Source organism: Myiozetetes cayanensis, unplaced genomic scaffold (genome assembly GCF_022539395.1).
Source record: "Myiozetetes cayanensis isolate MyiCay16 unplaced genomic scaffold, myiCay2020 scf4, whole genome shotgun sequence".
Lineage (NCBI taxonomy): Eukaryota > Metazoa > Chordata > Aves > Passeriformes > Tyrannidae > Myiozetetes > Myiozetetes cayanensis.
In genome coordinates, this window is record NW_026087631.1 from 29,911,077 (window position 1) to 29,934,715 (window position 23,639).

At 44.5% G+C, this 23,639-nt stretch overlaps 3 protein-coding genes and 1 long non-coding RNA gene across 7 annotated transcripts in view; 2 read left to right on the top strand and 2 right to left on the bottom strand.

The window, feature by feature from the left end:
* The window catches only part of PLPPR1 (phospholipid phosphatase related 1), a 122,330-nt gene extending 119,856 nt beyond the window's left edge, over positions 1-2,474 (top strand). For both annotated transcript variants that reach the window (XM_050328446.1, XM_050328445.1), the window contains exon 8: positions 936-2,474. In XM_050328446.1, coding sequence (XP_050184403.1) covers positions 936-968 — 33 coding nt within the window. In that variant the 3' untranslated portion in view covers positions 969-2,474. The remainder of the gene's footprint in view (positions 1-935) is intronic.
* A 1,957-nt stretch (positions 2,475-4,431) lies between these two features.
* On the bottom strand, positions 4,432-5,788 carry MRPL50 (mitochondrial ribosomal protein L50). Of its 2 annotated transcripts, none has more exons than XM_050328461.1 (2): positions 5,666-5,788; positions 4,432-4,937 (listed from the first exon to the last, which is right to left on the bottom strand). In XM_050328461.1, exons 1-2 carry the CDS (start codon positions 5,752-5,754, stop codon positions 4,538-4,540), a joined length of 489 nt encoding a protein of 162 aa, XP_050184418.1. In that variant the 5' UTR covers positions 5,755-5,788; the 3' UTR covers positions 4,432-4,537. The 2 variants fall into 2 exon arrangements, with proteins under 2 accessions (XP_050184418.1, XP_050184419.1); XM_050328462.1 differs by having other exon boundaries at positions 4,432-4,934; positions 5,666-5,784.
* Positions 5,789-5,860: 72 nt separating this feature from the next.
* LOC126646831 (uncharacterized) lies at positions 5,861-23,359 on the top strand. Its single transcript, XR_007630409.1, has 5 exons — positions 5,861-5,950; positions 6,805-7,024; positions 12,879-12,979; positions 16,917-17,028; positions 23,243-23,359. It is a non-coding gene; the product is annotated as an uncharacterized LOC126646831 (long non-coding RNA).
* ALDOB (aldolase, fructose-bisphosphate B) lies at positions 7,268-15,308 on the bottom strand. 2 transcript variants are annotated; one of them, XM_050328443.1, is made up of 9 exons: positions 15,149-15,308; positions 10,684-10,805; positions 10,189-10,400; positions 9,612-9,666; positions 9,299-9,459; positions 9,003-9,086; positions 8,364-8,538; positions 8,025-8,224; positions 7,268-7,780 (listed from the first exon to the last, which is right to left on the bottom strand). In XM_050328443.1, exons 2-9 carry the CDS (start codon positions 10,793-10,795, stop codon positions 7,685-7,687), a joined length of 1,095 nt encoding a protein of 364 aa, XP_050184400.1. In that variant the 5' UTR covers positions 10,796-10,805; positions 15,149-15,308; the 3' UTR covers positions 7,268-7,684. The 2 variants fall into 2 exon arrangements, with proteins under 2 accessions (XP_050184400.1, XP_050184399.1); XM_050328442.1 differs by having other exon boundaries at positions 15,145-15,306.
* Positions 23,360-23,639: the final 280 nt, after the last annotated feature.

The following is a 23,639-nucleotide window of genomic DNA, read 5'->3' on the forward strand; positions in this document are numbered from 1 at the left end:
AGTAGGGAAAAATACAGACTGTGAGAAAAATTTAGTCTAGTCAGCTGTGTATAGATGCTGAGCTGTGAAGTGCAGGTAGTGACCGGACCTCAGCTGTTTGATGTCTACTATAAATCAACAAGGTAATTTTCAGGGTATCAGTCTCTACAGGATCATACATATACAATGCAGGAGCAGATAGGGGAAAATCCTATTCTGAAGATAGTATAAACAGGTCTTTGGGAGCACATGCTTCTTTCTGTTTCTTCAGGTGTAGGAGGTACCATGTCCTTCTCTGTGCAGATTTTTGCATCTATCCCCAATCTCGTTTTGCCTTGCACCCACACAAACCCTGCAGAGGCAGCGTGATCCAAGGATGACGTGGTACTGCTGCTGGAGTCCTGGACATTGGCTCCCAGGAAGGTTAAATCTACACTGCCACCTACAGAGGACTTCTTGTTGCTGCATATCTATGGCTGCATGTGTTTTGGTATATTGACCCCACCTCCACATGGTTTTAAGTTCTTTATGTTCCCTAGGATAAAAGTGTGGAGAATCCGTGTGCACCCATCATATGAAGCCAAACCACAGTCTTCTAGGCTCTCCTGAGGACAGACCCACTGTATTGGTTGTGTGACTGTATGAAGCACTTGAGCCTCTTCAGACCTGTCCCTCTGGACAGGACCCAGTCCCTTTTGAAAGTCCGTGTTAAAAACATCCCACCTTGGTTTTCCAGCCTGTTAGTGAATGTTAATTCACTCCAGCAGGGCTGGAGTTCAGTGTTTCCCACCACATGCTCAGGACAGGCAGCAGTCACTTTTGCAGTTTTAAAGCCCTAGGTTAGCTGAGCAACAGGTTTTATTAGCAAAGGGTTTTCTCATTCATTTTGCACACCAAAATACGTAAATGCCAAACTGTTTACAAATGTTCATGTGTTTGCCTTTTCCTCTTTGCAGAACCACTCTGCCTCTATGACTGAAGTAACCTGAGATGGGAGATTGGCAGCCGGAGCTATTTTTTACTACCCTCCCGTACAATAGTCCAAGACACACAGTTACTAAATGTCTAACTGTGATGACCAGTATTATGTTATGTCTAGTTAGAGGCTAATGTTTTGTACTTTTTTTGTATGAGGAAGTGATGTAGCTTGCCCTGATTTTTTGTCAGCTTTAATATTATTATGCCAGACTTTAAAAGCAAAATGGAAAAAGAACAAAAAAAAAAACCTTTTCTTGTTTAAAGTGTGCACTGAGGAACTACATCTATGGAACTGTTGATGTTGTTATGTGATATTTGTACACTTTTTTTTTTCTTTTCAGTTTTGAATTTATATATCTTGAAAAAAGAAACATTCACTTTTACCTTTTCTTACCGTAAGAAGTGCTTCTACCACTGAGTCAGATTCTGATCTCAGTAAGATCAGCATAAATCTGAAGTAATCTCATATATTTAATTCATATTAAAATAATGGTGATCAGGAATCTAACCTGAATGATACTATTAACAAATAGCAAAAATCCATCCTTGATTCAGCGGGCTACTTAAGTGTTCCCTAGGGATGCAGTTTAGCCATCCAGTTTCCAGACTACTTGGCAGACTTGAAGCATGTTCTTAAGCACCTCACTGAATCAAAGCCTGATTGTTCTGGTGTGGGTGATTGTGCTGGTTATTGAAGAATAACTAAAACAACATCCTCAGTCTGCAGTATAGACAGACTGGACATGAAAATTTATAGTAGTAGCTGATAGCATGTGAGCTGACTATATCATCTCCCTAGATCCTCATTCCTCCCCCAGGCCCAGCCGAAGCTCCCTGTGAAACCTGGCTTCAGGAATTGACTATGGGGATATACAGCCACCACTGTGGAGCTGAGGCTGCGCTCTGAGTGTTTCATCACTTCATCATAGATTTGTGGGGTAACTAGTGACACTGTTGCAAAGGAAAAGTGACACCACTTCTCCAGTGGGGAGGCATTCCCTGGCATTCCAGTTGGCATAAGAAAGGAGCCAGTTTGGCCCCCCAAAGTGTATTTTTTCCCTGAGGGGCTTTGGCAAGTAAAAAAAAAAAAATAATTAAACAAAAGAAAATTAAAAGCTGACAGCCTGTAGTAGCAGTCTGCATTTTTGTAAATTCTGCCGTACAGAATTTATATCAAAACTGCTATTTTACAATTTAACAACTTTGTCTAAGGACTTTAAAGACAATTAATTAAGTATGGGTTTGGGGTGGGAGGGGAAGAACAAAAAAAGCCCATTTACAATGGCTAGAATTGGGGCAAAGGCTTCATTACATGATTTTTCACTGTTTCTAGGATTTTCCTGCATCTCATTCTTTTAGCATGGTGATAACTGCTGTGTGTCTCCTTTAAAGAATGGAGCCTCTGTCTGTACTTCTACTGGAATGTTTACCTCACATTTCCATGTTGGTTCTTCTTGGCTTTTTTTTGTATATTTTTTCCAAAACAGAAGCGAAAAAAAAATTATCAAAAAAGCAAACACGTAGCCTGGTCTCTGTCATTTGCCTGGGATACAAAGAAAATCTGGGATGTCTATTTCTGTCTGGTCTTGCAGAGTTTCTTCCAGGTTGGTATTTTCTTCTGACTCTACAGATGTCTGCTTCAGGCTTAGGAATATAAGGATCAGACCTGGGCTGTGAAGGATTTCTGTGACCATGAGGAGCCGTTGATAAGTTTCTGGGTCCCTCACTACAACTTTGATCAAAATTCCAGGGGAAAAACCTGTTCTGAAGCAGCCAAGATGACACAGATGTAGCCATTTGTCACACTGTGGTTTCCCATAAGCTGCAGGGGAGGGATTTGGGAACCTTCAGCCTTCCACAGTGACCAGCGAAACATCCCCAGCTCCCTCACATTCATCCCACAATGGAACATGTAACACTAGACTTTTACTATTCTGTAGTTCCCCAAAAGCCAAAAGGAGAAAAGAATGGGTTTCTTAAATTTCTTCAGAGCTATGAGAAGAAGGAGCACTTGAGAAGTTTGCTCAGTCAAGAAACTGAGCGCTGTGACACACAAAAGCAGCAGTGCCTCAGTGTACTTGGGGTGTCTGCTGAAAGAAACTGGGAGAGCAAGGGTTGAGGGCAGTGAGTGGTGTAACCAGGACATTTCTGGATTGTTCCCAGAAAAAAAAATTTTAAAAATCACACATTGACTCTAGCCTCACTAGAAACAACCTGTTTCAAAATTCATGAAGTACCACAGATTTCTCAGACTGTTGAATTTATTTGTTTTCCTCACTTCTCTGCTTGCCGCCTCTGACTAAAAGCAGACCTGCATCATCAGTTAGATGGGAAGGAAAACTGAACATACAAGTAACATGTAAAAAACCTAACAGCTATTAGAAGTAGACACAAAAATTTAAAAATAGTGTTTCTACAGACACCGAATAATTCAAGAAGTGTCTTTGATGGCTAGTGTTTTTATAGGGCTGTTGGAGAGTTCACCATTACTGAGTTAAGAGATCTCACAATTTTACTTGGCCCTATTTTCATGTAGCAATTTGAGCAGCACAAGCAATTTCACTTTAAGATGACACCTCTAATAGCTTTTACAAACCTTACTGCTGACAGGGTCTTATTTTCAATCTCAAGGACAAAAAAAAAAAAAAGGATGGCTCACCTTCCCCCAGCTTTGTCAGCCTTGCTGGTCATGGTGGCAGAGCTGAATGTGGTTCCTGACACAGCCCAAATGCACACACAAAACCCCATCACATAGTGCAGAAGTGAAGACAAGTTTAGGAGGTTGTCCTGATCCAACCCCAGCCAGCCCAGCCCCAGTCAGCTCTTTGCTTACTCCCCCACCAGTGCAATCAGGGAGAGAAATGGAAGGGTAAAAGCTGGGAAACTTGTGGGTTGAGGTGAAGACACTTTAATAGGTAAGAGAAAAGCCACACACAGAAGCAGAGCAAAATAAATTCTCTGCTTCCCATGGGCAGGCAAGTATTCAGCCATTTCCAGGACAGCAGAGCCTATCACATGTAGTGGTTACTTGGGAAGACAAACCCCATCACTCCAAACATCCCTCCCTTCCTTTTCTCTCCCACTTTATGCACTGAGCATGTCATACAGTCTGGAATATCCCTTTGGCCACTTGGATCATCTGTCCTGGCTGTCTCCTCCCAACCTCCCATGAACCCCCAGCCTCCTTCCCAGTGTGGAAAACAAAAAAGTACCGTGTCTGTACAAGCCTTGCTCAGCAATAACAAAAACATCTTTGTATTATCAACCCTGTGTTCAGCATCAGCACAAATGCGAAACACAGCCCCACACCAACCACTGGGAAGAAAGGTACCTCTACCCCAGCCAAAACCAAGACAGGGACTGTGGAGTTGATCCCCCCCCAATTATCCCCAGTGGAGCCAGAGAGATGTTAGGGAGCAGCCGTCAGTGCCACACCCCTGGTCTGCGGGGAAAAAAGGGCAGAACAGACAACAGTGAAAAAGCCGAGCACGACTCAGAGAACTTTTATTAGTGAAATTCACACATTTCAGCGCGAGGAGGGGGCTCTGCTGCTGCTTCGCAGGAAAGCTCTGTGGTGGGATCACTGCTTCCAGATGATCTTCAGGTTCGGCGGCAGCTCTGCGGCCGCGAGTTCATCAAACTTGGTCACATCCTTCACGGGGGTGCGGTAAAAACCCAGCACGTCCCCGGCGCAGCGCATCAGGTGGAGCTGGGAATTGGGCACGGGGTGTCCCAGCTCCACCGCCAGCCGCGCCAGCAGTTGGAACTTCAGCCTGTTCTCCTGCAGGGGCGTCTGCTCCCAGTCCTGGGGGAGGGACGACCCAAAAACCTCTCTGACGTGGGACTCGAGGCGGACCTGCAGGTCCTGCGGGGGGAGGTAACTCCGGCTGCGCGGCGGGGGGCACAGCAGGCTGGGCTCGCTCCTCTCCTCCTTCTCAGGGATCCCCTTTTCCACTTCCACTTCTTTGTCCTCCTTCCTGCTGGCACCAGAAAAGAAGCGTTTTCAAACTCCGGGCTGGCTCAGAGCGAGTTTCTGTTCAAGGTGTTTTAAAGCAGGTTCGAACCAGACAGTTCACACAGCAGGTCCCTTATCCGTGAGGAACAAAGGCAGACAGGGTCTGGCGGTTTTCCCCAAAGGCTCCCTCTGCAGAGCCACCACTCGCCCTCCCACCTCATCTCACTGAGTGGAAACACTTTAACCAGAGTAATCACTTGTCTTCCCAGTTACAGCTGCGTTTTCTAATCTGATGCGGCATTTAAAAAAAATAAAGAGTAAAAAAAAAGGGATAAGAGAAAATAACCACTACAGAAAAAAAAATCAGTGCCCACGTAAAAAAAAAAATCACTAGTTTTAACCACAAAACTTGACTTGCTCATATGCCACACTCTAGTCAACAACCTACGCATGGTCTCACCTAAAATGCTGTACAGAAACTACCATTTTACATCCCTCCTCTCCCACCCCCAACAAAAAGCAGGTCATAGCACTAAAGACTCCAGCCCTGCACCACCACCACCACCCCCACCCCGCCCCGCCCGCCCTCCAGCAGTGCGCCTCGATGGGCGCTTGATTCCCACAGAACCTGCTGGATCTCCTTCCTTAAAAATATCCCGGAGCCGCCTGGACACAACCCCGAGGGACGCACTCTGGGCCCACTTCCACGGCCCGCGGGAGATTCAGACGCCACCCCCTGGTGCCCCGCGGTACCTGCGGCCACCCCAGAAGGCCCTGAGCCCCGCAGGCCCCAGTCCGGGCCGCCCCGGCCCCGCCGCCCTCAGCACCCGCACCGCCGCCATGCTCCTTCCCGGCGCCGCCGCAGTGACGAACTTCCACCGCGCCCCGCAAAGCCTCACGGGAAATGTAGTCCCTTGGCCGCCCCTCAGCGTAGGGTCTCGGCTCCCTCCGGGAAAAGGCTGCCGGGAGATCTTTCTGCGGCCTTCCAGGGTGTCCTGTGGGCTTGGAACAAAGGAGAGGGGAGTTTTACACGAGCAGGTCGTGACAGAAAAAGGGGGGACGGTTTTAAACTAAAAGAGGGGAGATTAGGAAGGAATTCTTCCCTGTGAGACTGGTGAGGCGCTAGCACAGGGGGCCCATAGAGCTGTGGGTGTCCCTTCACTGGAAGTGTCAGCGGACAGGTCGGGGCAGCCTGGTCTAGTGGAAGGTGTCCCTGCCCATGGCAGAGGGGTTTGATCTGGATCTGGTAGGAAGAATACGATCTTTAAGGTCATTTCCAGCACGAACTGTTCCGTGGTTGATCCCGTGATGCACGGATCAGAGGATCAGCAGGATACTGCTCATGGGGAGCAGAGGTTTTACTGAGATTGGGGGTGTGAAGGCACAACCACAGCCGAGCCAGGAAAGGGGTGTCATTCCTGATGCTGGTATTGACCTTTGGGGAGTTTTGTTGGCAAGTTTTTGCTCTTTATTCACTGTCAGGACAGTCTAAATCAAGCATTAATCACTCAGTGGTTGTATCCACATGAAAGAGTTTGGCTGTTTAGTGCCCCTGTGACAGGTTACTGACACAGAGGACAGGAGGAGGTGGTTACAGGACAGTGATTTTTACATGTTTTCCCAGTTGTTGGCAGGAGCAGGGAGTGCCTGTGGCTGGGAGGAGCAGCCAGCAGAGCAGGATGACCCTAGAGGGTCAGGAGCTCCTCTGGGAAACTGGCCCTGGATGTCTGGGGTGCTGCTCCAAGACCTCACTGTTGATAGGTGTAGTGTGCAGCTAGGAAAATACTCTTGTATAACCTTGGTCTGCTGTTTTTGCCACTTATGCCTTTTTATTTTTTTTCATTACAACTGTCTAATTGTACTTTAGCTCACAAATCTTATATCTTTAACAGGGACACAGCAACAGGCCAAAGGTCAAACAGTGGGCCTGCAACGTCAGCCTGATTATCCAAGCTACACCAACAGAGCAGACCAAGATGCCTTCCTGCATGTTTGATGTTAATTAGTGTGACAAATGCCACTGGAAGAACAGCCCTGACCCAACCTGTGCAACCCTGGTGCAGCCTCATCCCACCAACCAGGACTTTCCAAGGACACAAGAAGCTTCTGAAGGTAGAGCTGTTTGTCTGTGGCCTGAGTCCCTTGTACACCTCTCAAGTTTTTTTGTGCCTTTGTTCATCAGGATTAACCTCTCCAACTGTGTCACTATTGGATTATTCTCCTTTGATATCCTCTGGGTTTCCCAAGCTAACCAGCTGTAACACTTTTTTTTTAATCTTTGCAAAGACACAATATGTGTGACAAACACTATGAAGTTTATACAACAACAACAAAAAAAGAACTGTGAGGTAGAGATTAGTTTTTCAATTACTGTTTTATTGCCATGATTGAATACAGAGTCAGGTTTTATAATTCAAGATTTTGGCTGCAAAATGTGGTAATGGGCAAGGGTATGTGTTTGAATTGCCAGGGAACTACTTAATTTGCCTATTATTGCAGGGACTGAGTTTCAGACTAGGGGAGAGTGAGTTCATGATTCATTGGCAGCTGTTGTTTGCTGTTTGGAAAGAATTCCCTTTCCTTGGAATGTGCAAACGAAACAAGAATATCCCCTTGGTAAATTGTGGGAGTGAAGGGTGGAGAGAAAGCTTATCCATTTTATCTCCAGCTTGGTGTAGGGTAAAGGGAAATTAGATTTCTATGTTTTTCTTTTATTTCTGAACAGCTTCTCCCTTGTGAGAAGGGACAGGAGGAAGGAAGGCTCCTGCACTTTCAGTAGGTGTAGCTGGCAGTGAAAAGTGATTGTGTGGCAGCTGTGTCAGTCTTCCCAGACAGGACATACTGCCCCCTGCAAGCCAAACTGTTAATCTGAAAGAGAAAGCAAAAGGATGGGGAAAACAGTCAGCGTGAGGTAAGAACAGCAGGTGGGCAAAGAGTAACCAGCAGGAGTAACCAAGGAAGAAATAACCAAGTAATTAACCAAGGCAGAAACAATGCCTGGTGAACCTGAAGCACCAGGAGGGGGGGGATCAAGGGGACCCTTTGGAAGGTGACAGCAGGTCTCCCTTCATGGGGAGCAGCTCTTCCCAGTGCTGGAGGGGAAGCCTCCTACCTGTGCCCGTTTGCGGAAGGCCTCCTGTGCTGCCTTCTTGTTCTCGGTTTTGCCTAGCCATGCAGCCAGGGCAGAGGCCTGCAGGGCCCTCCCGTAGGAAAAGGTCAGTTTCCAAGGCTTAGGCAGAGGGGACTGGTTCATGGCGTTCAGGTTGACAGAAGCCTCCTCTTCGCTCTGGCCCCCAGACAGGAAGCAGATCCCTGCAAGAAGGAGGTTTGGAGGCTTAGAAACGGACCACTCCAGTCACCTCAAACCCCTGAGCTCTGCACGCCAAAGGTAGAAGCAGGGCCAGCAAGAGTGACATGGGGAATGGAGGCATAGGAATGAGTCAGGAATCACCGGGAACAGCGGCAGGAACGGTACGAAGGAGGGTAGTAACGGTTGCCACGGCAATATCCTGAGGGGTGTACTTCTTGGAGCAGGAATGCCCAGCTGTCACCATGTTGGGTTTCAGCAGAGTCCCTTCCAGGTACACGTGGTGATCATTCAGTGCCTTGTAGACAGCAGCCAGAACCTGCAAAACAGGGGGATTGAATACAGACTTTTACTCAAACCTTTACCTCAGCCTGTTGCAGGACAGCTTATTCTTTGGGAATGTAAAAAGATCAAATGGGATTCTGCTTTCTCAGGTGTAATTTATCTCAGGGGTGCAGTTGTGGAGATACCGCTGCTTTTGAGATGACCGGGATACCGCTCTTCATATTTATCAGATTTGTCCCTGCAAACTGAAGTACTTGGTTTTGCTCCTGATCTATCTTCTTTGAGATTGAGGATGCTTATATCATCAGTCTGAGTGGAAGTCCAAAAGCATAGATTATACTCTTGCATGTGCTATTAACTCATTAGTTGCCTGTAAGCAGCTCATATTTGTGGTGCTGTTATGAAGTCCCTTTTTGGTCAAATAAATGTCTTTCAGCTCTGTGAGCACAACATGCATAAAGTTTAGCTGCTGATTTGTGAGGGGGAGGAATGTCTTACCTTTTCTGTGACATACTGGCAGCGCTGAAGATCGTGGTCTCCATCAGGCAGGATTTCTGGCTCCACAATGGGCACCAAACCATGCTAAGAAAAGGAAGACAGGGGAAGCTTTAGGGCTATGGAAGAAAAGCTGTTCTTGTTGTTTGATGGTATTTCATCCTCCTGTGCTGTCTTTCCTCCTTGTCTTTCCCCAAACCCTCACAGAGATCCTCCTTTCTAGTGCGTCATCACAGGGATCAGTGAGAAGGGGCAGGTGGGTTGCTGGAGGGCAGGAAGGGTTGCTGGAGGGCAGGTACCTGCTGGCAGATGCTGGCATAGCGTGCCAAGGTGTTGGCATTCTCCTGGATGGCGAGCTGGGAGGGTGTTGTGCTGGTGATCTTGAGCACCGCCCGCCACTTAGCAAAGTCAGCACCGTCCTTCTTGTACTGGGCACAGCGCTCAGCCAGCCCATCCAGCCCTGCAGGGGGAAACAGAGCTGCTCTGAGAGCTGTTCTTCAGCTCAGAGCTCGGACAAGTGCCCTGACACCAGCCAAGGCTGTGCCTCGGGGGAGTCACCCCATGGCTTTTGCTGCACAGGTTGTAGCTTAGGCTCCTTAGATCTCTCCTTACCTTGGATGGTGGTTTCTCCATTTGTTCCTGCTAGAGGTGCTGTGCCTTTATCCAGCTGTGGAGATCAGAAAAAGAGGAAGGGTTACAGAGAAATGGGAATAAGTCTCATCTTCTTACCCATGGCTAGTCTGCCTTTGCAGGCTGACTGTGAGTAAAGTGTGGGGCTAAACATCCTCAGGATGCAAAGGAGGGAAATACTGGAGCAAAAGGGAAGAAAAGGAGTGACCTAGGTCAGAGGAAGGGGCAGTGTGTAGATGGCTGCAGAGAATGGCTTGAGAGCTCTGTCACATGCAGAAAGAACTGGATTTACGTTACTGCATGAAGGAACTTATTTGGAGTGAATGGTGAGTAAATGGGAGCTGGTGTATGAAAAGTTCCTTTGTCTAGTGATAATGTGCGCAAAAGCAAGGCAGGGAATGGTGGCTGAGAGCGTCTAGTGATTTTAAAACAAACCACACACACACACACACACACACACACAAAGTGTTTTTCAGGAGAGAGTGCAGCTCCATATATAAATTTTCTCTGGAAATGTGGTTTGGGTTATGCTGCCAGTCAGGCCAATACAAATACTCACCTTTATTCCCACCACAATGCCTTTTTCCTTGATGAGTGCTGGGAATGGCTTTCCATTGCTGTCTTTCTGGTAGAGAGTCTCGTGGAAGAGGATAACTCCCCCAATGCTCTGGTTGATGGAAGTGTCTGAAGAGAAGAGGATCTCTCTAAAAGCTCGGCGGTTCTCCTCTGTGTTCTCCACATTGATCCTCTGCAGTCTGTTCCCCATGGTACCTAGTGAGGTGGACAATGGCCAGACCAAGAGGTTTCAGGCTTGGCTGGCCTCCTCCTGGTCCCCGTGTGTAGTAAGAAACTGCAGCTTGATTTAGAGCTTCCTTTCCCAACCCATAGTTTGTAAGCTTTTGTTGTCACAGCTGCAGCCCAGACTGGCTGTTTCTGCTCAGACAACTGCTCAGTTTTTAAGGGTCTTTCATTTACTCCATTGGTTTCAAACATGCAGCAAAATTAAAAGGAAAAATTCTTGGGTGCTGCTAACTGATTGATAAGCAGAACTAACCCACTGATTCATCTGCAGCTAGGATCCCCTTTCCTGAAGCCACAATCCGCTGAGCAGTGTCTGAAAGAGCTTTCTTCTGCTCTGGAGTCAGCGCTGGGAACTGGTGGGTCATGTTGACTTATCTGTGAAAGAGAATTAATGTTACCAGCTGGGGGAGACTGTGAATCAGAGACCCCACTGGAAGGCTCTTGGTGCTTGTGTGGTCCATGTTATCATAAGCATATGCCAAGAAATCCATTTCACGTTTTCTTGGCTTGGTGTGTTTGGCAAAATCAGAAGAGAGAAGTGTGGGAGCCACATCCTGCCACATCCTTCCATAATCAAAGTGGGAAAGACACTGCATTTTACCTGGACTTGCTCAGAGAATAAAGGAAGGTCAGTCTGTAATAAAAACATGCACCAAATAACAAGTATGCAAACTACTGACTCTGGACATTTCTTGGTTCCCATCAGTAGAATGCCAATTGCTTACTTTACACATTTCCTAACATTGTCCCTCTCCCATTTTCTGTCCTGTGTTGTCAGTAACTGATTTTCCATCATCACCCTCCTGCTCTGCTCTGTATTTTTGCTCCCCATGGCTGCTTTCAGAACTGCAGTTAATTGCTTCCTCTATAGAAGACCTGGGGGCTTAGAACAATTCACCCCTCTTTCCGTCTTTTCAGCTGTGGCAGAGGCTTACCAGTTGCAGATACTCAGCACCTGAAATGCCAAATTCTGTCTTACTCTGACAAAATTCTTGGTCTTATTAAAGTTTTCATTAGATGCCGTTAAATTACAGTTTCTGGTATCATCTGAATAGTCCAAGTTGCTTTTCTGTGTATATAAGCCTGCGAGCCCAAAACAGAAAGACTCTCTTCCTTCAATTTATCATGTGATAGCTAAATCAACACCCATGTTTTTGTCAGTGGTTGCTAAATCCAGAAGGTGATTAATTAAAAAGATCTCCAATAGTACAAAAGATCTTCAATCTCAAGTTTTCTCCAAAAGGGTAGGGCTCTGGACAATGTCTGCATATTCTACTCCCAAAGTCAACCTGAGAGAGGAGTGAGAACGTGCCATTTCCAATTTCATCAGAGATGGCCAGAACATATTTCTCCTTATATAAGCATTAGGCAGCCAAGTCCTACTTCATCTTTCCCTGCACACAGATGCTATGTTGCCAGGGAATCCTTGCCTTGTTCTTCCTACTGAAGGACAGAATGGGGAGAAATGATAAACAGACTGTCTGTTACTCATGATAGAGTACAGAGTTCTGTACAGCATGACAAATGGTGCCAACATTTTCTGGCAACCATGCCATCACAACTAAGGTGGCAGCAACAAATCCATGTCTCTGATTCATAGCTGAAGGTACTTTAGAAATTTAATCCTGCAAGATTCAAATGGCATTGTCTGCCAGTACAGACCAGCCAGATGCAGAGTCCAGATGTCTTTATCTTTTTGTGAGCTGAGACCAGAATTCTATCAAAGGTGAGTAATTCCAGGTTTAGAGGGGAGTTGAAGGAGTGCATAATGAAGACTGTGTCAAATGAGGGAGAGTTCCCTCCCTCCCCAAGGGCTGAAATGCCTCCTTGCTGTGTTCCTGCAGAAGGAGGCTCAGCTGAGCCCCAATCTCTGTGTGTCTGGCTGTGCCGAGCTCTGGGAAGCATCCTTCTGCTGTGCTGACTGCTGCTCCATCACTCCCAGTTCTCAGCTGTTCAGCCCCCTGAGAAGAACTTGAAAAGTTCTGGTTTATGCTGCATAACTACTTCAGTTCACCTATGTGAACTGCTGTCTGTGTCAGATATGTCTCAAAGAGGAAACTGGCTTGTTATGATTACTGTAATAATAGTTGGGTGGTGAGCACTTCAGGTAAAACCACTGCACTGTTAAATAAGTGGTTTTGCAGAATGATGAGGAATCACTCCAGTGGTTCACAGTGTCTGCAGAAAAGACTGGAAAATTGTGACCTGGCAGAAGTATGATCTTGTCCAAGGTCAAAGTTAATGAATCTCTAAATCAGGGGTGGGATTTCAGAGTTGTAGTTTGGAGCTGTGTTGCAGCACCGGGGGATGTATCCAGGTAATCTTTAATCCCTGTACCTGAACTGCAAGACCACCAGTTGCTCTAGTCATGTTATTGTGGGCACACTTTCTTTCCTGCAATGCAATAAACAGTGAGGCTAATGTCTGCTCTCTCTTACTTGTTTCCAGTGTTTGCCTAAAGATAACAAAGAGACAGTTATCACTCAAAGCCAGCCTGCAAAACACAGAAGTACTGAAGTACAAGCTTTCAGCAAATAATGCTGCTCCAAGTGAGTACTCTGAGAGACTGAAACCATACAGTGTAGTTCCACAAAGATGAATTGGAAGACAGCAGATTAGTTCCAGTTTCTATGCAAGGATGTCATTGAGTGTGAAGGAGTAGGTGGAGGTTTGCCAAAAGTCTCCCCAAAATTATCTTGATTGATGGGTAGCCATCCAGAGCAGTCTGGACAGGGGAGGGAAGAGGCCAACAGAGCTTCATGAAGTCCAGCCAGGGCAAATGCCCAGCCACTGCCTGGGGCGCAGAGCCCTGGCAGTGATCACCCCAGACTAGTGGGATGGGGGAACAGCTCTTTAGGGATGGCCCAGGGCCCAGTCAGTCACTGAGCTGAACAGGGTGCCATCAACAAGGGCCCAAGCACCCTGTGTGAGCAGGAGGCCAGCCCAGAGGAGGACAGGGGTTATCCCCCTCAGCTCAGCACTCTTAAAGATTACACCTGGGTACTGCATCCAGGGTTGGGTCCCTGCAGTACAGGAAAGACACGACAAACTGAAGCAAGTCAGTTCAGCGTGTGCCACCAAGAGGGTTGGGGGCTGCAGCACTTGCTCTGTGAGGAGAAGTCTGCAGAGATGGGTCAGTTCAGTCTCAGACAGCGATGGCTTTGGGGGCACCTCTCAGCAGTCCCCAGCACCTACAGAGTGGTGACTGCACAGGCAGAGCCAGGCTCTTCACAGTTGCATGTGGAGAGACAGGGAGAGACAACAGGCATAAGCTGAAACTAGAGTGGTTTGGACGGAATATGAAGAAAACATTTTCACAGGACAGCCAAGCAATGGAGCAGGTTGACAAAGAGGCTGTGGTGTCTCCATCCTTGGAAAGTTGCCAAGGCACATCTGAATAAAGCCCTGAGCACCTTGATCTCACCTCATGTCTAACCCTACTTTGAGGAGGAGGTGGTGGGACTGCAGAAGGTGTCCCTTTCATCCTGAATTACTCTGTGACTCTCTGTGAGTACCTGCTTCAGGAGTCGAGGTGGACGCTGTGCCTCCTGTATGTAGGCAGGAGCTCTGAGGGAAGAACAGGATGTTTCTCCCATCATCTTTGCATTGAGAGTGATGGTTTTAGTACAGCAAAATTTCATTTCTGGGTTCTAAAAAGTCTCAAGGGAAGGGACAAAAAGAGATACTTAGACTTCTATCACCTAGAAAAAGGGACAGATGTTTTTGACAGACTTATTTCACCATCTCGATAGCTCCTTTGGGGCATGTTTGATGGTAAATTGCCTGGTTGTTTTTTGCTCTTTCGGTGAATTTTTCTTTACCATCTTCCAAATTCTGTCTAGGGACCTTTGTTCAACATCCTGTCTCCTGTCCTGATTCCCACGTTAGCCTCAGAGCTATAGTCAAGCTCTGAGCAAATGTGCCCCCATTTGAGGGCTGGGGTCTTCTCAGAGAAGGTAATAAAATGCTGTCAGACTTGCATGAGAATTCCAGTCTTGTATTGCCAGCAGGGCAGACTGGGGGAAGCAGTGGTGAGATCTCAGGTGGGCTAAAAATAGTTTTGGGTTCTCAGCACATGTTGAAAATGTGATGGAGGATCACAGGCTCAGTGAGGATTTGAGTTTGTTGAGCAATTTTCTGAAGCTCTCTGTTCACAGCTGGAGAGGTTACAGCCTAATGTGAGAGCAGGTTTTGTTTTCCTGCACTGCAGACCATCCTACATCCCCCTGTCAAAGGATCTTATCCACACTACTGCACTAATGCTTCAGAAGAAGCTGCACAACGAACACAACGTAATTATACTTCTGTCAGCACTGGTGCCTGTCAGGGCCAGCTGCCTTCTGCAGTCATTCTGTATTCTTCTTGCAAAACATAAATTTGGGTACGCCACAAGTAATACCAAACACAAAACAAAGCAACAGAAAGCAATGCAGGTATGTTATTGCTCTAGTCCCTTTAGACTACGGATTCACTTATTCCAGGAGTTCTGAGTGACTAAGTTAAGTTAGAAAGCCAGTGTTAGCAGCAAATGGGTTACTTTGGAGGACCACTGCAGAATGGCTGAGTGCTTATTTCTTACAAGCTGTTCCTGTAACAAAAAAATAAAAACAACACCAAAACAACATTCCAAGCCCAGTGTAGATAAACATGCCAGGTCTCAGCTGCTGATATACATACCACTTTTACAGTTTAGAAACTAAATTATTATACTTACTTACTTGTGGGCAGTGCCTCTGCTGCTACACGCTTCTGGTGAGGTGTTTGCAGGCAAAGAGACCTAGTCCTTCTAATCACTAACTTTTATAAAATTCTTGACAGCTCCCCCCCCACCACCTCCTTCATTGTCCCTCCTCCCTCCGTAGGCTGACTGGGGAGGTGTCACTGCTCAAGGTCTGTCATTGGCTATCAGACCACCACCACACACCTCCAATGGGACCTGGTCATGCTCCTGCTGTTCCTTCCCTTTTCCTCCTCTGTATATATATAAGGCCATTTACCATGCACTGAAACAGAGGTGTTTTCCAGTTATTTCAAATTATTCCCCCTCTTTCTAAAACAGATTGAAAAAAACTGCAAGAGGAACCATGGAAATTGTTTACAGGGATCTTGGGAATAGCCTTGTGTTTAGGGTTAGATCTTTTGAAAGCTTATACTTCGGAAACTACACAGTGCAGGAAGGAAGAGTAGAAAACAAAATACAGAAACACTGCAACAGAGCCTTAATTGGCATGAGTTAGTATAATTTCAGTTGCTTCGTAAGTGTTACACTGCTCTTCCTCACTGGAAAATTTAGCATGGAAACATATTTTCCTTTTCCAATTAGTATATGGAAAGGCAAAATGTGATGCTACAGCATCAGGGTTAATGACACAGCATGTTCTGTAACCCAGTGTATACGTGAGAGCGATGGTCATCAGACAAACTATGCCCACACTGAGATGCACAACTGCAAGCCAAATTTTTTACCAAAATCCCATTGAAATGCTCACTCACATGGCAATGACATCCAAACTTCTCAGTTGCTTAGCAAAATTTTTCTGTGAAAGATGCTGATCCTGTATAAACAGTGTATCAGCACTCCAGTTTACATGAAAACACACTACAACTATTCCCTAAAACCAGGTAGATTGAGTATTTGTTTTATTCTCTCCCCCCCATATTGCATGTCAGTTTCCCTGGAGGGAAGATCAGTGCAGGGATTTTTATGCAAACATTATACCCTCAGCAACAACACAGCAACCTTGGACATTGGCATGTTTTTTACCACAAAACACAGTGTTTGCATGAGGAATGACGTATTTTCTGTTTATTTGGCTCATGCAGTGACACCTTTAGCCTTTACTGGACTTGTAGGGAATCTTAGCAACCTGCATGCTGCCAGCAGTAGCACTTCATGACAGTCAGCATAAAGTGAAAAAGCTGAGAATGCAGTCCAGCTGAAGGCTTGTGCTTGTGTTCCTTTGTTTACTTTAATATTGTCCTTCCTGATCCATACTTTTTTTGCTGAAGAATGCTGTGCCACATGACATGGACATAAAGCTTCCCTGCTTTACAGTGTTTACTTTAAATTCCATTTCACCCATCCTAGCAGAAAGACAAACCCCATGATGTACTAAAGCTTCTCTGACTACCACAACAGAGGCATCCAATATAGATTAAAATATTTTTAATTAAGTACAGTACATAAGACCCTACTGAGATCAAGAAGGTGTCATACTGGTGGTCTTCTACAGGGCCACAGAAAAAATCAGAGTTTGAGTCCTGTGGCTTCTGGTTTGGTAGAAACTGTCACTGGAGGAAAGTACTTGGAAGTGTTTCTTTCCCAGTGTCATCTGTGATAAGGTCTGACAGGCTATTAGAGAAAATATGTGGGAGTCTTATCGAAAAAAAAATTAGTGTCTGACATTTAGAAACCACTTCAGATACTCCCCTGCAGCCCACGTTGCATTCTTAACTCTTTCAGAAGTATATATATGTTTTTTCCAGGTGGATAATTACTGGTATGTGCCTTCCTAGGCCTTCTGAGCCAACACTCAGCACGCCAAGGACTAGGATCACACGTCCTAGTAGAGATTTTGAGGAGTGAGGAGATAAAAAGGTGAGTGGACATGATGGTTAACTTTTCCACTTAGTTTAGGAGTCTTTTCAGGCAAGAACATGGAATGAGGAATTATGCTGGATGATGTCACTATAAGGTTTGGTCCTGTTAGCATGCAGACCCATGACACTGACCAGAAACTGCAGTGATATTAAAATGGAAAGGAGTACCTACTTTCATCATAAGTAATCATACAATATTCGTAGCTCTAAAAATTACGTTATAGTGGTATTGCATATCCTTAAATGATAAGAGGAATAAGCTTGCATCGTGAGGGGAATGCAGTGTACTTGCATTTAACCGAACAACTAACCTGGTCCATAAAAAGTACAAATCATTGCCTGCAATAATCATTCTGTGGCAAAACTGGTGTATTATCCAAGTTGCAAGTGTCATGGAGTTAGTGATTGAACTCAATATTGCCATTTCACTCACCTTTCCAGTGATTCAACTGATTTTTTTAATGGGTTCTTTTTCTGCTTAAACCTTTTTCAGGCTAAGGTGGTGCAGCCCTAGGGCTGTGGCTAGACAGAGGCTGTCTGCTGGTGTGAGTAGAGGGGGCTACACTCAGGCATTATGGGGACAGAGACTAGATTTGTGGCCATGGTCAGCAGGAAAACAAGAGGCAAGGACAGGCAGATGCCATGCCTCAACAACTGTTGAGGGGTCCAGGTAACCACTGGGTGACAAAGTTGCTCCTTAACAGTGTGAAACATGCATTTTGTAGCATCCACTGCTGTTTGTGTTGCCACCCCTTTAGAGTGGTACCTTGGATTTGTTTTATGCAGTTTGCAGGGTTGCCAGGGGGAGTTAAGTTGAAGAGGAAGGACCATCTCTTCTCTGCGTCCCTGGGATTCCTCATTGCCCTCTGCCTCTGGCATGGGAAGGAGGACCTACTACAAAGATCCCAGGCTGAGGATAAGGACAGGGAGAATGGGAAGGGATGTCAGTTGCCCTAAAGAACAACTACTCTCATTTTTTTTTGGTATTCGTAATAATTTTATGGACTAATGCAGTGATTGCTGATGCACTTTCTTTGTGAAGAGTGTAATCTTTTAATAGAGGATTACTGTTTCTTGAGAGTTTTGAATGTCTGAGAATTGATTACTTAAACACATACCTAAACAAATACAGTGATTTTGCACAGATTATGGGGGTTTTATGTGTTCATGAGAAAGCTGATATAAACAGTCTCGCAATATAAAAAACTTTACAGCTTGCTCAAATCTGTGTTTGAAACATCACTGCAAATAAGATGCATAACTAGTAAGAGATTAAATGTTCATTGTTGTGCCTTTTATAGCATGGCAATAGAAAACAGTAGTTAAGTATAAAAGAGACTGCTAATGTTAAAACACAAGTGTCTGGCACTTTCTGTCACATTTATGGCACAATATAAGTGTATTTTCTGTCTGAATGGCTTGGAAATTTTGCTGGTATTGAATTTTCCATACAAAAGTTGACAGAAGTATCCATTTAAAAATGTTAAAGAACACTAAAAACTGTATTCACAGATGTCTGAGTTTATTACTTAGGTCTTAATTTGTGGGTTTGCTTTCTGGAGATTGACAATGCAAGTACCGGTTTTCGTAGTAGAAGTTAATTTAATTGCTGCCATTTTTACATCCAGCCTTGCTGTCAAAGGATCTGCCAGTTCTGCACTGAAATTTTGAGTGAAGTCTTGCTGGATAAAGTACATTAAAATCAATGGAAATTCTGGTTTAAAGGTGATAGGTAAAAATTTTTTAATTGCTCATATTCTTCCAGGTTGGTGATTGTGTTTTCTTCTGTCTGGTTCTACCAGAATAATTCTGATACTGTTTTTCCATTTAATTACTCAAATTAACTAGCATTTTAAAAACAAATAATAGGCAAATGTGAAGAGAGGCAAACTGTAGTACATCTGAGAAAGAATGAGGAAAGGAATGGATGAAGCAATTTCAGAGATGATGTGGTCACCAAGTGAAAAATTAAAAGCTTAAAGCTTCTCTCTGTAAATTAAATACTATTTAACCTTATCAACACTTTTGGACGTGGTCAGACCTGTAAAAGATATTGAAATGGAATGGAAAAAAACACTGAGAGTTGGGAGCATGCCCAAGAACCATATGCATCCACATGAAAAACACTTGGCTCTGTGGCCCCGAGAGGCTGCTGCCTGCGTGATGGGGTTAAAGTCTAATCCGAGCTGAGTTTGTCTCCTGCCCACCTCTCCACACTGTGCTGGATGTTTCCTGTTTTCTGTACTCGGCAGTCTTGCTCAACCATCTCAAAGTCCAACTTGTTCATCCTTATCTAATCAGAGATATTGTTTATTAAATAGTTTGTTTTCCCAACTCACCTAAAGCCCTCACCCCCAATGTGGACAGCCTGACTGTTAACCCCTCTGAAAGAAATTCCCCTGTATTTTTGGCTCCACAGACATGAACATCATGGGCATATGTGGTTGTTGGGCAGAACAGACTCATGCCCACAGAGCCCACCAAGGGGATTTAACAAGGGAGTTTTTGTTTTGCTCTTTGTTCTGTGCGACTTGAAGCTGGGCTGCAACAAACACCATGACTTGGAATGAAAAACAGGCAAGCACACAACATCACTGTTGTCAGAACCCAAATCTTTGTAATAATTTCAATAGTGAGCATAGCAAACCATGATATGACTTTAAATCAAGCTGCCTGAGGCAACATTTCAGGGCTGGCAAAACAACTGTAACAGGACATGAAGGTAAGTGCTGTGCTGACACTGGTCTCTGTGCCTTTCTGTTGACTTTTGTTTTTGAAAAAGCAAGTAGGCAAACAACTGACTTCTGCAGAAAGAGACACTTAACTGTTTATTACCTGTTTCTCTAGTCAGCACATAGTGCCTCCAAAAAAGCTCAATCAGGTGCTGCATGTTAATATTCGCATACAGTTTACAAAACACAAACCCAAGCAGATGTCTGAAGTAGACCAGCCTGCTGAGAAGACCATGGTAGATGTGGTTTCTGCATCGCTACAGGAATACTGGACACTGTGGCAGAAATTCAAAGAGAAGGCAGGCGTAGCTGTTGAGAGGTTTATGGAACAGGGCAATAAAATATAAGTCTTATTTTTCATCATCAGCATTTAAAAGTCACTGTTATTATACAGCTGTGAACGTGGCATTCCTAGCTTGCCATGAAGAACAAAGTTGTGGAAAGGGACATTGATGTTGCTGACTTGGCCTGTAAGTGCATGGATAAAGTGGCTGATGGGGTGGATTCTCCCAGAGGACAGATACTCTGTGGGAATGAAGAGACACATAGAGTGAAAAAGCACAGACCACAGAGTACGTAATTCTCTCTACGTAATTTTTGGCAGATGTATGTTTTACTGAAGATTATTCAGAACCACATGTTGGGCCCTACCATCTGCTGAATTTGGATATGATGTCTGCAAAGCTGGTGTGGAAATAACACAAAACGAAACTCTGCCTTTGGGAGAGAAACTGCCAATGCCTTTGTAGCTACAACTGTCTCCCCCAGAAAATTACCTTTCTTATTTTGTGAAATATGTACCCTCTCCATACATATGTAAGCTGAAGTTAAATTTCAGCACTCCGAACTCGATTTTATCTGAAGTCCCTATTAAAATGTCGCAGTACTTGACTGGAAAAGAGCCCGAGGACTCTGGTCTAATAAGACCTGCTTTGAGCATGAAATTGGACCATGGACCTTCATAGGTCCTTTTCAACCTGTGTGGCTGTAGAATCAAAATTATTACATCTGTGCAGATGCATGAACATGGAAGTATCTTTTTTTGTCAAATATGGTAAGGAAAGATGGATCTGCCAGTCAGGAATACAAACAGAGAGAACAGACAACAGTTTTACTAGAAAGGTTATTTATTTTGTAGAAAGTTTGCTTATAAATAACTATTTAAAAAAAAAAAAAATTCAGCCCGCATCCAGACAAATTGCTGTTGAAATACCCAGTCTGAAAATTCACAGCTGGAAGGAAGGCTTTTCCCTTCTCTCTTCAAATGCAGTGTCTTCTCACTAACTCATTGATACCTACTGTAGTTAGAAAATCCTCTTGCGCTTCTAATCTAATAGAAACCTGTAATTTTATGTCCTGTGTTCTGCCAGAATAATGCTTATGTTGGACATGTCTTGGAAACAAATGTTGCTTTGGTTTAATTTAATAACTTGCCTTGGACAATAAAGCCTTGAGTTCTGCTGCAGGCCCATCAAGAAAGAATCCTCTTGTGCAAGCAGCAGTTGCTATGTTCAAAAATAGTCTCCAAACTATTGGGAATGAACCAACACCCCAAAAAATGACACTGTTTAAAAAATAGTCACTAAGTCCATTTTAAGGTGAATGAACCCAAAATCTTCAGGCCACATTTCAAAGAGCTAGTGCTATGCCTTGAACTTATATAGCCTGTGATACAGCAACTCAGCTCCACTCTCCCCTGGTAGAAAAGAGGGAAAAGGCTTTTGTGTGTTTTAAACTGCCTTTTTAGCCTGAACAGCAGAACAAAATCCAACAGGAATTAAGAATTCACAGTAGCCTCCCATTTTCTGTTCCAAGGGTGATGTACAGTTCTCTGACTTGTGGCACTGAAAAGAGAAACAAAAATCATTCTACATGTGACAGGTCAGAGGCAGCAGCAACAGAAGGAGCCTTTGCCTGATGGCTCCTGGCAGGGTGGGCACTGCCCAAGCACCAGTAACTCAGAAACAGCTCTGAGCAGGCTCAGTAAAAGCAGTGCCTCTGTTGTGAAGGTGAGTTGTGCACTTAAGAAAATAATTCCAGAAGGACATAAAGAATTTATTAACTTGTTTCTTGCACAAAAGAGTTTTTTCTCCACTGGTTTATCTGAAACTCTCACACTTGCAAGTTCAAGCCCTAGGTGCTCCGCATACTGTTTTGTCTCCCAGTCAACTTCTCTCATCTCTTATGACCTGAAAATTGTCTTCTTGTTTAGAAGGGATGCCTCACATTTGCATTTTCAATTTTCAGCTCTGAGGCTAAGTGAAATTATTGACCTCCCCTGGACTTTTGGGATGACAAAGTACTACTGTACAAACAAGGAAAATAACGTTGAAGCAAATGGATAAATCATTTCCCCACATCAAAACATTTATTAACTGTATATAGTTCATTGGTTTCTTTTCTAAGACATCTTTCTTTTCCCCCCTTCTTTTTTCATTCCCTGACCCATTTATTGTACATTGCTGTGAGATCTTTTTTTGCAAGAATGAATATGAATGGGCCCTCGTGAAAAAAACAGGGCACTGTCCTGGATTTGTATAGCACAAAGATATAAAAGACTGAAGAGAAAAAGATGCCAGCAGTGAAACATTCAGAGCTGAAGATGCAGAAACATGTTGCATATGCAGGCACTTAGTGAAATAAATACATGACAAAACTCAAATCCTGTCGTCCTGACCCTGTCTAAAGCCTGAGAAGAAGTTTGCCCATCTGCCTCAGTATCCTCAGAGTTTTCAGCAGCTGGGAATTTTACCTGTGCCATTTTTCCAGTGTCCTCTGGCAGGAGAGGTGGTTTGCTTTTGGAATGACATGGAATCCACCAGCAGTTTTTACTTACCTCTGATTTTCAAAGCTGTCTTGAAAGCATCCCAGCTGATTATTGCAAGAGCAAAGCACTGCTCTTACGCCATTCCTCTACTAACCTGCACTATGTGTTTGTGTTGTGTAACTGGTACCTACTGGGTCCTGACAGATGAAGGTTTGGCATTTTCTTTGGTTTCATCTCTCAGGAGTTTTATGTCTTTCACACCTATAACCAGACCTGTTAAGGCATAAATCACATGGGAGAGACCTGCGGGAAGAAAATTCAAAAGAGAGCTCTTCCATCACCAAAATAAAAAACCCCAAAGAACTAAACTCAACAAAAAATATTGTCTGTGGTTCACTCTAAAGTTAGGACTGTGGTTTTAAAAACAGTTCAACCCAATTCCATATATAAGTGGAATTTGATGTAAAGCCCAAGGTGGGCTTTTCATTAGATATACATACTTTTTGCCTGATTTCAATCGGTATGAGATCTTTTGTCACCTGCATGGTTTTATATTTAACTGTGCCCACATACCTGGTACAAAGTACCTATCCAAATGCCTAACAACCAGGGCACACAAAGTTAATGGGTCACTATTAGAGTGGCCCCTTGATGTGCTGTGCTATTGGTGCCTGTCCTTGCAAACAGATAACAGGTGTTTTGCTTCCTGCCAGGAGCAGCAAATGAGCCACTCAGGCTGAGATGGGAATTACAGCTCCAAAATGAACAAGGATCCTGAACAACAGATGCACCTGATCTAATCTTTCCTTTGTCTTGGTGCTGGTAGGAAGGTAAATTAATCTTGAATACCTAAGTTCAATCAGTGACTGATAAGACCTCCTTTAATGAGCTGGACTCACTACAATTAGTGATGATACCAACCAGCACAGGAATCATCCTGTGATGCGTATTAACATCTGTCATGTATCAATGAAAATGTGCATTTGTGACCCGTCTGTGCAACAACAATGGATGTGATTCTGTTTTCCTATTCCTACCCTCAGAGTTGACAATTAATAGAGCAGCAGAGGTTTTATTTTTAAGAGCCTCTGGTCCGAGCAAACAGAATGG